The sequence below is a fragment of the Crocodylus siamensis genome, chromosome 1 (genome assembly GCF_052110815.1).
Source record: "Crocodylus siamensis isolate JL-2025a chromosome 1, ASM5211081v1, whole genome shotgun sequence".
In the NCBI taxonomy this organism is placed as follows: domain Eukaryota; kingdom Metazoa; phylum Chordata; order Crocodylia; family Crocodylidae; genus Crocodylus; species Crocodylus siamensis.
The window spans coordinates 160,649,560-160,664,442 of record NC_143395.1 but is presented as its reverse complement, the minus strand read 5'-3'; the positions used below and the strand labels follow the sequence as shown (position 1 = coordinate 160,664,442).

General features: G+C 43.2%; 1 protein-coding gene across 1 annotated transcript in view; it reads right to left on the bottom strand.

Moving 5' to 3' along the window:
- Positions 1 to 9,966, bottom strand: part of PPP1CB (protein phosphatase 1 catalytic subunit beta) — a 51,996-nt gene extending 42,030 nt beyond the window's left edge. Inside the window, exon 1 of the mRNA XM_090047123.1 lies at positions 9,670 to 9,966. Coding sequence (XP_089903249.1) covers positions 9,670 to 9,721 — 52 coding nt within the window. The 5' untranslated portion in view covers positions 9,722 to 9,966. The remainder of the gene's footprint in view (positions 1 to 9,669) is intronic.
- Positions 9,967 to 14,883: the final 4,917 nt, after the last annotated feature.

The following is a 14,883-nucleotide window of genomic DNA, read 5'->3' as shown; positions in this document are numbered from 1 at the left end:
TTTTTAAGCATGGGGATGCTGATACACAAGATGCTGGAGGCTGCTTGAGTGCAGTAATTACCATGCTCCAGAAGACTCAATTAACCGAGTCTGCTCCGATGCACTGGAATTATAGCAGGGCAGATCAGCCTCACTGCTCATGTACAGGTGCTCAAGAAGTTTGAAGTTCCTCACAGTCATAGGCAAACACTTCATAAATGTTAATAAAGCTTATCTTCACAAAATTCCTGGGGCAAAGAGATTGTATTATATTCATTTTAATGAGGAAGAGTTAGGATTTGTCTACATAGCACAAAGCACACATTTACTCCACACTAATGGTGAATGCAATAGCTTACATTCTGGAGTCCAAAAGTCCAGTTCAGCACTGTGCAGGTACAACTCTACAACCATAAGAATTATAGTTGTATGATCACACCTCTGGACCCAGATTAAACTACTTGTTTTGGAGCTAGCTTGCACTGTATATGCATACTATTAATAGCTATTTGTAGACTGTTCAGTTTAAGAGATTTTTGACATCAAACAGGAACTCTACAACTGAAGCAAGGATAGCATCCAATCCGGGCCAGACTGGCAACTGTATTTAAGATCAGCTTGCAGTAAATAGCATGTGTGCACATGCATATAGTTAAATATATCTATGTACGTCTCAACTGATATACCACTGAATTTCATGTATGGGGCACAGCCAGTGCACAAGTCCCCAAAACACCAATGTTTACAGACCAAATGTATGCTAAACTCACCACAATCATATTCTACACTTCCGCCACATCAACATGCGTTAGACAGTTATCCAAGTGGTCTAGCATTTTATCTCGTGGGAACCCAGGAGTTTCTTCTCAAAGCTTACAGTGACATTACTAAGGAATGGCTGCATTGTTGCAATGTTTTGGGTTTCAATTAGAGAACTGTATTTTGAAGGGAAAGGGTAAAGCTTCCTTGAAGAAAAAGAAATAAAAGCTTTAGTTCAATGTTTGTGTCCTCTATATAACCCAATAGGTGCCTGGACTTTTGAGCAAGTGTTTGAGGCATGAGGCAAAGTTGCCAAGTGGGTTCTTGACCATTTCTTTTTTCCTCCAGGAAAAGTGAATAGTAAACAAATTTCACACAGCCATACTGGACTTATTTGGGTAAAACATCTGCATTTTAACTTATAAGCAATAAAGTTATAACCAGATTAATGGAAGAGTCAAGATAATATAATTATGTTTTAGTCTTCCATACAAGATTCAAGATTTAAAATGATCAAAAGATACTTAAAAGACAGATTCTTTACATTTGAAATTTCTGTTTTTAAAGGCAACCTCTTTACTCTCAGGGTTTGCTCTTTGTTAGATTGTTCTTAGGCAGGCTTAAAATGAACTGAAAGAAGCAGCTCTCTGTGCTAGTCAGAAGTTCAGCAGAAGGCAAGACAATGTGGTACCTAAAAAGAAACTCATTCAGAGAGGTATGAGCTTTCATATGCTATAGTTCCCTTCAGCAGATAGATAAAGTCAGCCTACTTCATAGCATCTGAAGTAGCCTAGGAAAGTCCATGCTTCTCTGGACGACTTTGGGTCTTGTTACACCTCCAGGGGCAGGCAATTATTTTGGGTGGAGGGTCACTTACTAAGTTTTGAGAAGCCAATCGGCAGCCATATGACAAGCAACCAGGGCAGATAAATATTCGTTTTCTAAATTTTTTAGGGGCCCCATGGGCTGGATAGAATGGCCTGGCAGGCCAGCACCTCGCCTGCGGGCTGCATTTTGCCCACCCCTACCTTACACTATGAGCTGCACAAATGTTGACCCATGTTGGCGCTAGCCTGGCATTTGTAGCAGTCATACCCTTAGTCTAGAAGCCCCCAATCTGTGGTATGGGTACTACCAGTGGTACGCAGACACTGTATGTGATACATGTTAACAGATTCATTATAGTTACTTTATATGACAAAAATTTGCTGGTGGTACTTAAGGTTGAACTGAAGTAATTGCTGGTGGTACTTAAGGTTGTATCATTTTATATTTGTGGTGCGCAGTCTGTCAGAGTTTGGGAACCACTGCCTTCATCTATAGACTTTCTCTGACATGTCCCCCACCTGCACAGTTGTGACTTGCCATTGGAGGCCTGGTGAGCAGGGGTAGGACTACAAGCTGTGGCTGTAAGCTGCCACCAGAGGCCTGTTGAGCCAGGACAGGCTTCCAAGAAGCCTTAGTGTATAGGTTGGGGGCGGGGGGGAAGGTGAAATCAGATCCTGGCATACTGGATAACTTCAGCTTGGGCAGCACATATATGGGGAATGGCCACACCCTAAATAGAACAGAAGCTGGGTAGTAGGTGGGGAGTCAGAGCTAACCCTGCCATGGAGTGGCATAACTTTGTCAAGTGATTGAAACCATTTTAAGGTGCAGACAATCCAGAAGTTAAGAGCTCTAGAAGCTACCCAAATTACCCTATAACAAGGACCTCTCTGTTAGACAGACAGCAGATTAGCTGGGGATTTGCATCATAACAGGGGTGGGACAACTGTTTATATACAATTGCCATTTAAGTCTTAACTCAAATTAATCACAACTGTTTCAAGACAAAGTGTTATTCCAATACTTTACAGATACTTAATGTGGGACACTGGGTTTATTCATCAGGTGAAGGTCTGGGGTTTTGGAGATGAGATGTAAATCTAAACACCCATCAGTTTTTAGCTTAGTGGTGTTACACCGTCTGGCTTCTACCTTACAAGTAATAGGATGACAAGGCTGAAAGCACCAAAACCCCACCCACCCCCTCCTCAGTTTTACATGTTGCCAAACAAGACAATTTTTTATTCAAAAGTATAAAGATTAAGCTATCTCATAAAAATATAAAAATAATATGGTAACATTCAAAGTTTTTAAATGAAGGCTCAATTCACACTACTTTCTCAGAGTATGGGAGAGACTATAATATAGTCACAAAGTGAAAGTTAAAAAAATACAAATTAGGGAAGAAAACTACTTATCTGGGTTTAAGACAATTACGGAGAAGTTATGTCATGTGCCCATTTAAATAAAAGGCCAAGATTTGATAGAGGCAGACAAGGTTTTTTGGATAAGTGGGATGTTTCTCATTAGATTAACTAAGTAGTTAGAAAAATTGTTCTTTGCAAGCTTGTGGGCACAAACACCCTTCTTCAGGCATAGGGAAACTTTCTGTCTCCCTGAAGAGGGGTGTTTGTACCTGAAAGCTTCCCAAGAACAAGTTTTTCAACTACTTTGGTGGTCTAATAAAAGATATCAATCACATTTACCCAAAGAACCTTAGACCAGGGGTTCCCAACATTTGTGCGCCAAATGGCACATTCAAATTTAAAAGAAAAAGCAGTGGGAGCCAATATGACAGCATTTTTTGTTGGAATAATGATTTTCACTGATCGAGAAAATACATGCAGGCACTTGAATAAACCCTGGGTGGTGCCATGGTGCCCCTGGGCACCGCTTTGGGAACAGCTGTCTTAGACCAAACACAGCTACAACATCCCCAAAGATCTGATAAAAGATATTCCCCTGTGGTACTTCCATTTCTCAGGTAACTGCAAGGCGGCAGCAGAAGTTCAGAAAAATGTTAGGTAATGGAAATATAAGAAGCTTTATGTAAAGGTTACCATTGGTCAAAAGTGTTGCAAGTTTGTTAAAATGTAAAAGATATCTGTCTACCTTAGCAACATGTGAAACCATATAACAAAAGCATTCCAACTGGCTTAAGAAGTTCTTCTTGCTCTTAATTCTGAAGAAAGAAGTTCAGCATTGCATTGCTGAAGCCCTATGGGTTATAGTTAAAAAGATTTTTTTTTTTCCATATTAAAATTGGCATGGAAAGAAAAAAAATCTGACCTCACTAAACAACAGCCAAATATAGTAAGCTTGAGTGTAAAAACACACAGTACTAACATACATGCTTTTTTCTTAATAAATTACACAACCATAAAATTGGCAAAAAAATCACTGTTAAATTTAAAAAAAAAAATCAGCTAAGATTTTTAAACAAACATGTTTAATTATGGTAACTAAAATAGTTTTTCATTATCAGTGTTAAAATGTAGTTGTGCTCTCTGAATGTGAAACAGCTAAAGAATTCAAGTAAAAACATTCTCTCTGCATATCAAAGATTATATAAGCTACACGAAGTTAGCATTCAGATTGTTTGATTCCATCCATTTGATTGACCCAAGTTTTTAGTACATTTTTCCTTCATCACCAATTAAAATGTCTGCTGTATTTAGAGGGCTAACAAACGAGCTGATCTACCACCTAAGTGCTTTTTTGTTTAAAATCCAATATTACTGTGTTCCTCCCCAAATTCATTTCAATAAACTATCCAACCTTCTGACAGTGCCGTAAAATAATCCACTTTCAACGAAGTCGTTTCCCTCTTTTATTCCTTCTTATAATCATTTGTTCATTTTCTTCAACTCGGTTTTTTCTTGTGATACTTCATCTCTGGATTCAGTTCAGTCTCCACATTTATTCCTTGCAGAATTACATAGTCCTATTTATGTAACCTTGTAATGGACCTGCTTTTCTTCTTTTTGTGACTGTCCTTCCTTCCAACATTCTAAGAAGATTTACTCAAATGGTTCTCAACCAGAGAGCTGCAAGATATTTTTAAAGGGCTATGAGGTGCTGTCCAATATTAGCAGTGTTAGATGTGCAAACACCTACTCATGAGTCACAAGATAAACCCAGAGACTTTTATAGGAATCCAGTCTCAGAAAAATATTCTGGTCTTTGAATTCCTGGCAACATAAGAACTGCACACTCGTTTTTCTGTGGTCAAGAAATGAGCAAAAGTTAAGAGACAGAACATTTTTCAAGGGGTGCGTTAGATCTAACAAAGGATGACTTGAGTCTGAAAGAGCTGAGAAACATTTATCTATTTAGTGGAATAGAACAGAGCAGATGCATATTAACCCAGCTCTCTGGGTTGCTTTTCCATACGAGCCAAAAACAGAAAAACTTCCAACTGCCTTGCATTTAAATACTAAATGGGGAGAAATGATACTTCAAAAATGAAGAGACAGTTAATAATTTTTCCAATATTGAATGGGGGGGGGGGTAATTTTGAATTAAACTCCAAACTTTCATTTTGAAAATATCAGAATACTTCCAGTAAGTTACCCATCTCTCCAACCAATTCCTACACTAGCTCAAGATGTTTAGTATTTTGTGGGACTAGACCCCAATATTACATAATAACATGTGCATTCTTATCATGTAGCTTTCCACATCACTGCAAGCATGTGATGGCAATACACCAAGTCTATTTAAAATTCAACATTCTGACAGACAAGAATTCTTTACAAGTTAGTGGTAGCAGGGCTGACTACATCAAGGTAACTGAATTTAAAAGCCTCCTCTCCAAAAAAGAGTGGCATAGTTTTTACCTTGTTAGAGGAACCAGTGATTATTTGAAATAGTATCTCAGGTCACTAGAGATAGAAATTAGTGCTATCAAATAGCTGGAAGAGAAAGAGGTTTCAGCTCTAGTTGACTGCAAGTAAGTTTTCTCTTTGCCTCTTATACATTTACAGTTCCTATCTAATTTTAGTGGGTCACTTGCAAGCTTTTATATAGAAAGCAGCACTGATATTCCAAAAAGTCTTGATGTCAACTTTCAGTGGGGTAAACATTCATGTTTAATGCTCAAGTTCCTACAAACATAAAAGCTCTATGAAATTGAACCGATTAAAACAGCTAACCTAAATTACATTTAAGTGATGGTGTAACCTTGATAGAACAAAACACTATTTGTTATATAATGCTAATTATACAAAGTTTAAAGCTTCACAAAAAAAACACATCAACAAAACCAAACCAACCAACCAAATAAAAACCATACTGGCATTATTACCTAAGTCTTGTTACTAGGATTAGGACAAGCATTTGAAATTACTTCAATTGTCAAACCCTTCTTTGCTGTGCATTTTTAGATGCATATTTTAACAAATCTCATTTGCTCTGGACTTGCACAAAACAGGTACAGTGAAAGCTGTGTTATCTGGCACTTTACTATCCGGAATGCTCTATCAGAGACAGCAATACAAAATCTTCCTTCAGATATCCAGAAAAATTCTGATAGCCATCTGGCATCTTGCCATGTGCTTCTCATAGATCTGTTGTTTACCGATGCTTCAGGACAATGCTGAGCAGTGTCACTAGTGGCAGTCTCAACCGTAAACATCCACCATCATGATCACGTTGTGCTTGTGCTGTATCGTGACTTTATACTGGGCGAGAGATTCAGTGATAACTCTCAGATAACCGGCATATTTGATTAACCGACATCCTCCATTTTCCATGAATGCTGTAACAGAGCTTTTACTGTATAACTGTCCATTTGTCTGTGACCTCATCTGTACTTCTGGCTCAAAAAGACAATTTTTGTCAAAGATAAAGTGAGGGGTGTCAAAGATATAGTCCAGGGGTCAGATCCAGCTCATGGAGCCTGCTCATTTACCACCAAGCCAGCCTCAAAAGGGCCCAGGATGTGTGCTGAAGACAACACCCAATCCAGCCACCCAGGATCTGCCACTATGTGGCATGCAGGGCCTGCTCCACCTGTTCCAGGATCTGCACCACATGAAGCACCCATTCTGGGACTGCTGATCTGCAACAGGTTTGGTAGTCTAGTACTATCCAGAACTAGAAAAAATTAAGACCAAGATCAAACACTGTCGTTTTATGCTTGGTCTAGAGAACATTTAGCTAAAGTTGTGTTAAAAACAATCAGGTCAATGCAACTGGGTTAACAGGGAGGCTTTGTCTGCACTCAGCACAACACATATGGCTGATACAGCTTAACCAGGACACTCTGAACCTGAAGAATCCCTCTGAAAAATTGTCTAAATCTATTCTACGCAGTCGGTCAAATAAAAAGATCTCACCCCAAAAAAATCCTTGCTACTTCTATTGGAAATACAGATTACACTGAGCAAACTAATACAACTAACTACATAACCACTCCTGCTAGCAAAACTGCATCTACTGGGGCTCCTGCTAACGGAAGTACATTGGTAAGACATGGGGTTTTTTTTTTAACATTTGTGACAGGGCATAGAAAAACCACAACAGATTTCAACCAGTAAGCGTACAGCCTGAAGCTACACTGAGTTCTGAGGCAAAGACCATCTTTTTGATATGTCTAATGCAAATGGTCTTGACAGGGCTCTAAATTCAGCTGCCATGTAAAACACCCCCTTTTCAACAGATAAAAAGCAGCCTTAAAACTCTGTGTTTACAAGTTAAGCCAATTAAAAAAATGAAGAGGTATCAAAAAACATTTCAGCCCAAGATTAATTTAACAAACCATTTTTCCCCACTCAAAGTGTTTTAAAAAAAACAAACAAAAAACAGCATACCCAGCAACACCACACAAAACTGTAAACTTAGTAAGCATCTTTGATTACATAAAAGAAACCTCTGAGTTAAGATGCCATTACCAAACTGTTACTCATCTTATGGCATACTGGTAGCACAGAAAGTGTAAAACAGAAGTTTAAGAAAAAAATCCTCATCCACACCAAGTAATTTTAAAAGCTAAAGATGATACCATGACAAATTCTCAGGACAGATTCTCTTTCTGAAGCAAGGAGGAAACTTAAAAGAACCCATGGTTAGCAGTATGATAACAAAAATGGGGGGGGGAAATCCTACTGTTACAAGCCAGACAGGTTTTCCTTACCTTTTTTGCATAATTTAAATTAAGTAAATTAAACTTAAAAACATCTTTAGAAAACACTGACTACCTACAAACAGCACAACACACTTTTGAACAAATCTGTCTTTAAAAATGTAATCTTTTCAAACAAATACACTGCCATTTTTTAACACAAAGTTGCTTAATACAGTCTAGACTGGCCCAAACCTAGGATGGCTATGATCCAACACTAACAACTCTTGTTTAGCTGTTATATGAAACCCCTGGAAACAGTAAGTCTTACCAACTATTTTAAACATGGATATGCACTTCCTTTGGAGAACAGCTACTGTATACATGGAGTTTTGTGGTTTACTTTATTAAGATAATTAATAGCTAAGAGAAACAAGACAACCAAGTGCTTAAAAAGTGGTTCTACAATATTGTAATAAACTATATCAATTAAAGTAGCAATACAAATAAGCAAACTAGAAAAAAAAATAGATTACTATCCTGGACAAGATTTCGCAATGCCCCTATATATGGAAGATATATATATATATATATATATATATATATATATATATATATATATATACACACACACACATATACATACACACACACACACACACACACACACGCGAGCAAGCCGGAAAGTCTTTCATCCCTAAAAATGGAGCTTATGCTGGAAAGTGCATGTTAAGTGATCACAGAGGGGCCTGTACAGCAAATCTTAGTTGATAAACATTCTTAGATTTCAAGCAACTCAAAAGGTAAGTAAGTTGTTACCTGCCAGTCAACAAATATAATCTACACTCCACCGAGGTACAAATACAAGCATCTGAAATGCCTCCTGCAACAATGCACTAAGCACAAACATATTAGCAGAACTACCCCCAACAACCCTCTTGTGGCCAGGCACACACTCTCCATCTCTCAGCACCCCGGGATTTTCACTGTTTATTCATTATGAAGTCAGACAACACCTGGCACAGTTCCCCCATGTCAGCCCCAACACAATGGGGCATGAATTACAGCCAGGGGCTCAAGAGTACAGAGACCAGATCTTTTACTTATTGGGATGTACCGCAACCTAGTCCGTGGCATCAAACTAAAATCACCTGCAAACGAGCTTGTGTCCAATTTGTTTTGCATTTATATATAATGGACACATGAGGTTTATAAGTATTTAATGTAAAATCTGTTATGAAGAATTTACTATTGCATACATCTTAAATTCTGTGGTTGCTGATTATAGTCGCATTGGTCTAAGGACAAAGGCAGACACGGTTCTATGGGTAAATGCAAAATCTTTTTTTAGACCACCTAAATAGTTGGAAAAATTGTTCTTTACAAGCTTTTGGGCACAAACACCCTTCTTCAGGCAGAGGGAAACTGCTGGCGTTATGTGTTTTCCAAGGCAGAACCAACACCCCTGGCAGCCCTGCCGCAACTCCCATGCACTGCCCAACCCTGTGCAGCTGTGCACCCAACCCCTCCACCCCAGTGGCCTATTCTTGCAGGTGGGTGGCGTGGTGTAAGGCAAAACCTGCGCTCCCACCCAGGACAAGGGGGAGCTTTACAACAAGGATGCCTGGGGGCTGGATTTAACCCTTTAGTGGACTCTACACAAACAAATTCGTGGGCCGCTTCTTAATACTGTGTATATTACTTTTTAATTTTCCCACTCTAGAATTATAATAGGTATAGAAGCAGCACAAGCAGGACCCTCACTTAGGGCCCTAGGCATGTGCCTGGGCGGTCACTCAGCCCTGACGATGCTCAGGGCACAAGGAGGTCGCCCTCGGCAAAGGGGAAACGGCAACAAATTTCCCACCACCTCTTGGAGGATTTATTCCCTCGTGCACCGAGGTCCCCCCCGCCCCGCCATCTCCCTGGCGAACTGCCCCTCGCCCCCACACACACTGCCCCCCAGGTGTGGCGAGGGGGTCGGGGAGGGGGTTCTCAGCCCCGCCCCCACAGGGGAGGGGGCGTTTGGGGGCGCTCACCTTCCAGCAGGCGGGTGATGAGACTATCCACGTTCAGCTCCCCGTCCGCCATTTTGTGTCCAGCCGACTCGGCGTCGGGCGGGGTGGAGAGGCCTCGGCGGACGCGGCTTCCCCCCGCCCCGCACAACCAACAGCCGCCCGGCTGCTCCCGCGCGGCCCCCGACTGCGCCCGGTTCGCGCCCTCGCCGCGGAATGGGGACGGGAGGGGGGGGAAGGGAGGGAGAGAGAGAGAGAGAGAGAAAGAGAGCGACAAAAAACGGCTACACCTCCTCCCCGCCTCAGAGGCCACCTCTGCGCATGCGCCGCACAATCCCCTCCCACATCTCTTGGCGCGGCTGCTTCGCTCTAGGCGCTCACAGAAGTGCGCAAACGCAAAGGTGTGTGTGTCGGGGGGGAGTCTTCCCTCCCTATCTAGCGGCTACCTCGCTTGAGGGCCAACTGCGCAGGTGCAAAGGGCTCCTTTTCTTTTTTTTTTTTTAACCGCGCGTCTCCCGCTTCACTTGAGGGCCGACTGCGCAGGCGCAGAGGGATTTTCCCTGACCACCTGCTTTCCCGCTTCAGAGCCGACTGCGCAGGCGCACGGGGCTCCTTTTTTTCCCCCCCCCCCCCCCCCTCTTCCCAGCTTTGCTTGAGGGCCGACTGCGCAGGCGTGGCGGGCTGCTGTGCTCGCTGTAGTAGGATGAGTGCGCATGTGTGTGCGGCTTTTCCTTATTTTCTTGGTAGCACGGGGGCCTAGCCCTGCTGCACAGGCGGGGCGGGGAAGTTGTCTGCTCTGCCGGCAGGCCGACTGCACAGTTAGTAGTATCAGTGCATAACATAATGTCAGCCCGGTTTGTTGCCTTCTGTTCGCACTGCAGCACCCAGCTGTGATCCCATGCAAGGTGGCCATGATGCCTGACAGTGGTACTTCCTTGACTTGATCCTGTGACCTGGCACCATGTCTGTGCATCGTGTGGCTACTTGTGTTCCATTTAGTTGGGCCGGAAAAGGGGAATGGGAAGTTGCTGCCAAAATGCTGCTATTAGATGCCTTCAAAATGGTGGGAACGGTCAATTTAGTGACCATTCATGGCAAACCCTGACAGGTCCATGTGCTGAAGGAGCTGTTTAGATAAGTTGCATATCCTGGATAGGGCCAGTCCTGAGGGTATACATTGTATCCCGGTATACCGCACTTGATTCGGCTGGAGCGCAGAAATTGGCTGTATGTTCACGCACACGTACAGCAGCGATGGGCAAAACGTGGGCAGAACGCAACCTGCCAGGCCATTCTATTGGGCCCATGGTGCCTCTAAAAAAATTAGAAAATTAAATTTATCTGTCCCTGGTTGCCTGTCATGTGGCCCTCAATGGCTTGCCAAAACTCAGTAAGCGGCCTTCCGCCCAAAATAATTGCTTGCCCCTGTTGTACATGCAAGGGTGCTCAACCTTTCAGTCAGCCAGATGAGTGGCATGGGGCCAGCCTGCAGGTGCCCTGATCCAGCCCTGTGCCGTCCCCACCCAGTGCACCTGATCTAGTGCAGAGAACCACGCTACAGGTTTTCCCTGCTTTATGCAGGTTCTCTATGTGCAAATTCACTCCCATACGATGACCTTTTTTATACCAAAAATGTATTATATGCAAGGTAAATTCACTCTTATGCGATCAGTGTGGTGGAAGCTCACAATCAGCTGCTTTATGTGGTGCAAGGGATTTTTGGTGCTTTCCTTAGTACCTCAGCCCCTAAAAATGTCACTGCGTGAGACTCTCTGCTTATAATTAAACAGAAGTTGCCTTGAAGCGTAAGGGTTGGAAATGTTAGAACATGAGACCCCCAACAGGCTACTTACTGGCATGCCTCACCCTTCCTCCTGCACCTGCACCTGTCAAAGCTCATAGTCTGTTGTAAAAAAATTGTTAATGCTGGAATGCCAAGCTAATCACTAAACCCATGGTTAACACAGTTGTCGAGATTTATAGCCTAATCAGAAAGGTTTGGGCTTCAGTGTGAACAAGGACCTTTAAACACTATATTCTTTTCCAATTCCTGAAATATTTTTCAAGATTCATTCTTGAAAACCATTTAAGTATATGCACATGTAGCAGTTAAACTCTTCTCATGAAAAGAGACATAACATGTTCATCTAGATATAGCCAGCTGAAAAGTAGTTATTTTTTCTGGTGCTGAGTAAACTGCAAATTGTCTAGAAATATCAATCAGGACTCGTTAGTAGAGATGATATCTTTTATTAGACCAACCAGATTTTTGTAAAAATTTTTTTTTTAATTGCAAGCTTTCGGGCAAAAACACGCTTCATCAGGCATTGGAGAAAAAATTGTAAAAGTTCACCTGGGTAGAAATATCAAATCACTTATTTAGATGCCTAAATATAGAATCAGACTAGATGTCTCTAGGAACTTACATTCGAATTTTTCCATCAACACACACCAACCAGAAAAGTCATGTTATCTTAAGAAATCTTCAAGAATCAGTTTTCACATCACGATCAGGGAAAAGGAAGTCTGAGCAACATTTTAAGAAACATCCTTAAGGCAAGGTGATGAATAGGTGGGAGACTATGTCAGGGTGCCCAAACACTAATATGAGGAGAGGATCTTTTGATATGTAGGAGGATGATATATTTTTGCTGAGTACACTGAAACAAGAGGATTCGGAATTATAAAAAGACTCCAATTTTGACTTTTGATTCCCATTAGCAAACGGCAGATACCAAAATGTCATTTCAGCTCATCTGATGAAAGCATATATGCATATACAAACTCTTTGTTAGCCCTTTATATTAACATTGGGGGCTAAATGACACTTGGAAATCTTTGTTCATTTTTTGTTGAGTTAGAAAGCCTGATTATTCAGCTGCCTTTTTTTTAAACTGGTTCATGACTACCAAATGGTCCTGTCAGACCAACCTGGTGGCCTTTTACGATCAGATCACCAGATCATTAAATGCAGGGGTAGCAGTGGATATAGTCTTCCTGGACTTCCGGAAGGCTTTCGCCACTGTCTCTCACCCCGTTCTCATTAAGAAACTGGGGGGCTGTGGTGTAGACACCCACACAGTCAAATGGGCTGCCAACTGGCTGGAGGGCCGCATGCAGAGGGTGGTAGTGGATGGGTCCTTCTCAACCTGGAGGGACGTGGGCAGTGGGGTTCCACAGGGCTCGGTCCTCGGGCCGGCACTGTTCAACATCTTCATCAGCGATTTGGATGAGGGGGTAAAAAGCACCCTGTTCAAATTTGCTGATGACACTAAGATGTGGGGGGACGTGGGCACACTGGAACGATGCAACAGGCTACAATCAGACCTAGACAGGTTACACGGGTGGGCGGATGAGAATAGGATGGGTTTCAGCACAGACAAGTGCAAGATGATGCACCTCAGGAGGAACAACCAGCACCATACCTACAGGTTAGGGAACTCCCCTCTTGTCAGCACGAGGCAGAAAGGGATCTGGGGGTCATCATTGACTCCAAGATGAACATCGGCCAGCAGTGTGGGGAGGCAGTTAGGAAGGCCAGCCGCACCTTGTCATGCATCCACAGATGCATCTCGCGCAGGTCCAAAGAGGTGATCCTCCCCCTCTATGCGGCACTGGTCAAGCCGCAGTTGGAGTATTGCGTCCAGTTCTGGGCGCCGCACTTCAGGAGGGATGTCGACAGCATGGAGAGGGTCCAGAGGAGGGCCACTCGTATGATCAGGGGACAGCAGGGCAGGCCCTACAAGGAGAGGCTACAGGACCTGAACATGTTCAGCCTCCAAAAGAGAAGGCTGAGGGGGGATCTTGTGGCCTGTTATAAACTAGTCAGGGGGGATCAGCAGGCATTGGGGGAGTCACTGTTCCCCAAAGCACCGCCAGGAGTGACCAGGAATAACGGTCACAAGCTGGCAGAGGGTAGGTTTAGGTTAGATATCAGGAGGCGCTACTTCACGGTCAGGGCGGCTAGGGTCTGGAACCAACTTCCAAGAGAAGTGGTGCAGGCTTCTACCCTGGGGGTGTTTAAGAGGAGGTTAGATGAACATCTTGCTGGGGTCTTTTGACCCCAGTATTCTTTCCTGCCATGGCAGGGGGTCGGACTAGATGATCTGCTCAGGTCCCTTCCGACCCTAGAAACTATGAAACTATGAAATGCAGTAGATGTGCTACCAGTGGTCGATCTTTTTGTCACCTTTGCAATTCATGCTACTAAACTCCTTGAATGTTAGTTTAGGCCAGGGATGTCAAAGACAGCTCATGGGCTGGATCCAGGCCATGAAGCTGGATCATTTGGCCTGCAGTGCTTCCTGCTACAATGCAGCATGCACTGGAATTGGCCTTGTAAGCTGCATGTGGTGCACAGCCTGTCTGGCACGGACTGCACGTAGAATGCGACTGGTCTGGGGTATGCACTACATGCAGCATCTGTGTTGGACCAGCCCTCCGCACTGGATCCAGGGCCAGTCACTGTGGGGACGCAGACCAGCCCTGCATGCTGAATCTGGCCCACAGGACTGGGTCAGTGTGGGCACCACTTGTGGCATATGCCCTAGATCAGCACTGTGTGTGGAGTGTGTAGCAGGCACAGCAGACCAGCCCCACATGCTGCATGCTGCACACAGAACCAGGAGATGTGTGCTGCATGCATCATGCAGGTTGGGAGTCAGTGTTTGTGCTGCAAGCAGTTCACACAGTGTATGCTGTGTGCAGAGGCTGCACTGGACCAGCCATGAGAGCTGGATCCAGCACATGGGGCCAGCCTGTGAGGCTAATCCAGCATGCAGGCTGGCCCCACGACCATACTCTGGCCCATGAGACTGGGTGCATTTGACTCCCATGGTTTAAACTATCATGACATTAAGCTGTGACATGATGATGTTGCTTGGTAATAGACCATTGTATGGCAACAGGACAGGGATGTTGCATTGTGACACGGTGGTACAAAGAGCCCAGAAGTACAAAATCCGAAAGCCAACAAACCTAAAGGTACATTGGACAAAACCCAAATCATGATAGCTTTATATAGTAGGCCCTTTAAGATGTTTCTTCAACATTTCAGTGGAATGCCAGAAAATCAGAAAAGGACAGGACAAGCAGAGATGCTGCAACAGAGAACCCACAATAAAGACTAAAGATAGGTGCACGGGTAAATCCCTTGCTTTTTTTATTTTCTTGATTTCAGTTACAAACTCTCTTCTCATGTTATCTTCCTTTTTATATTAATGCCGTATCATGTGCTAA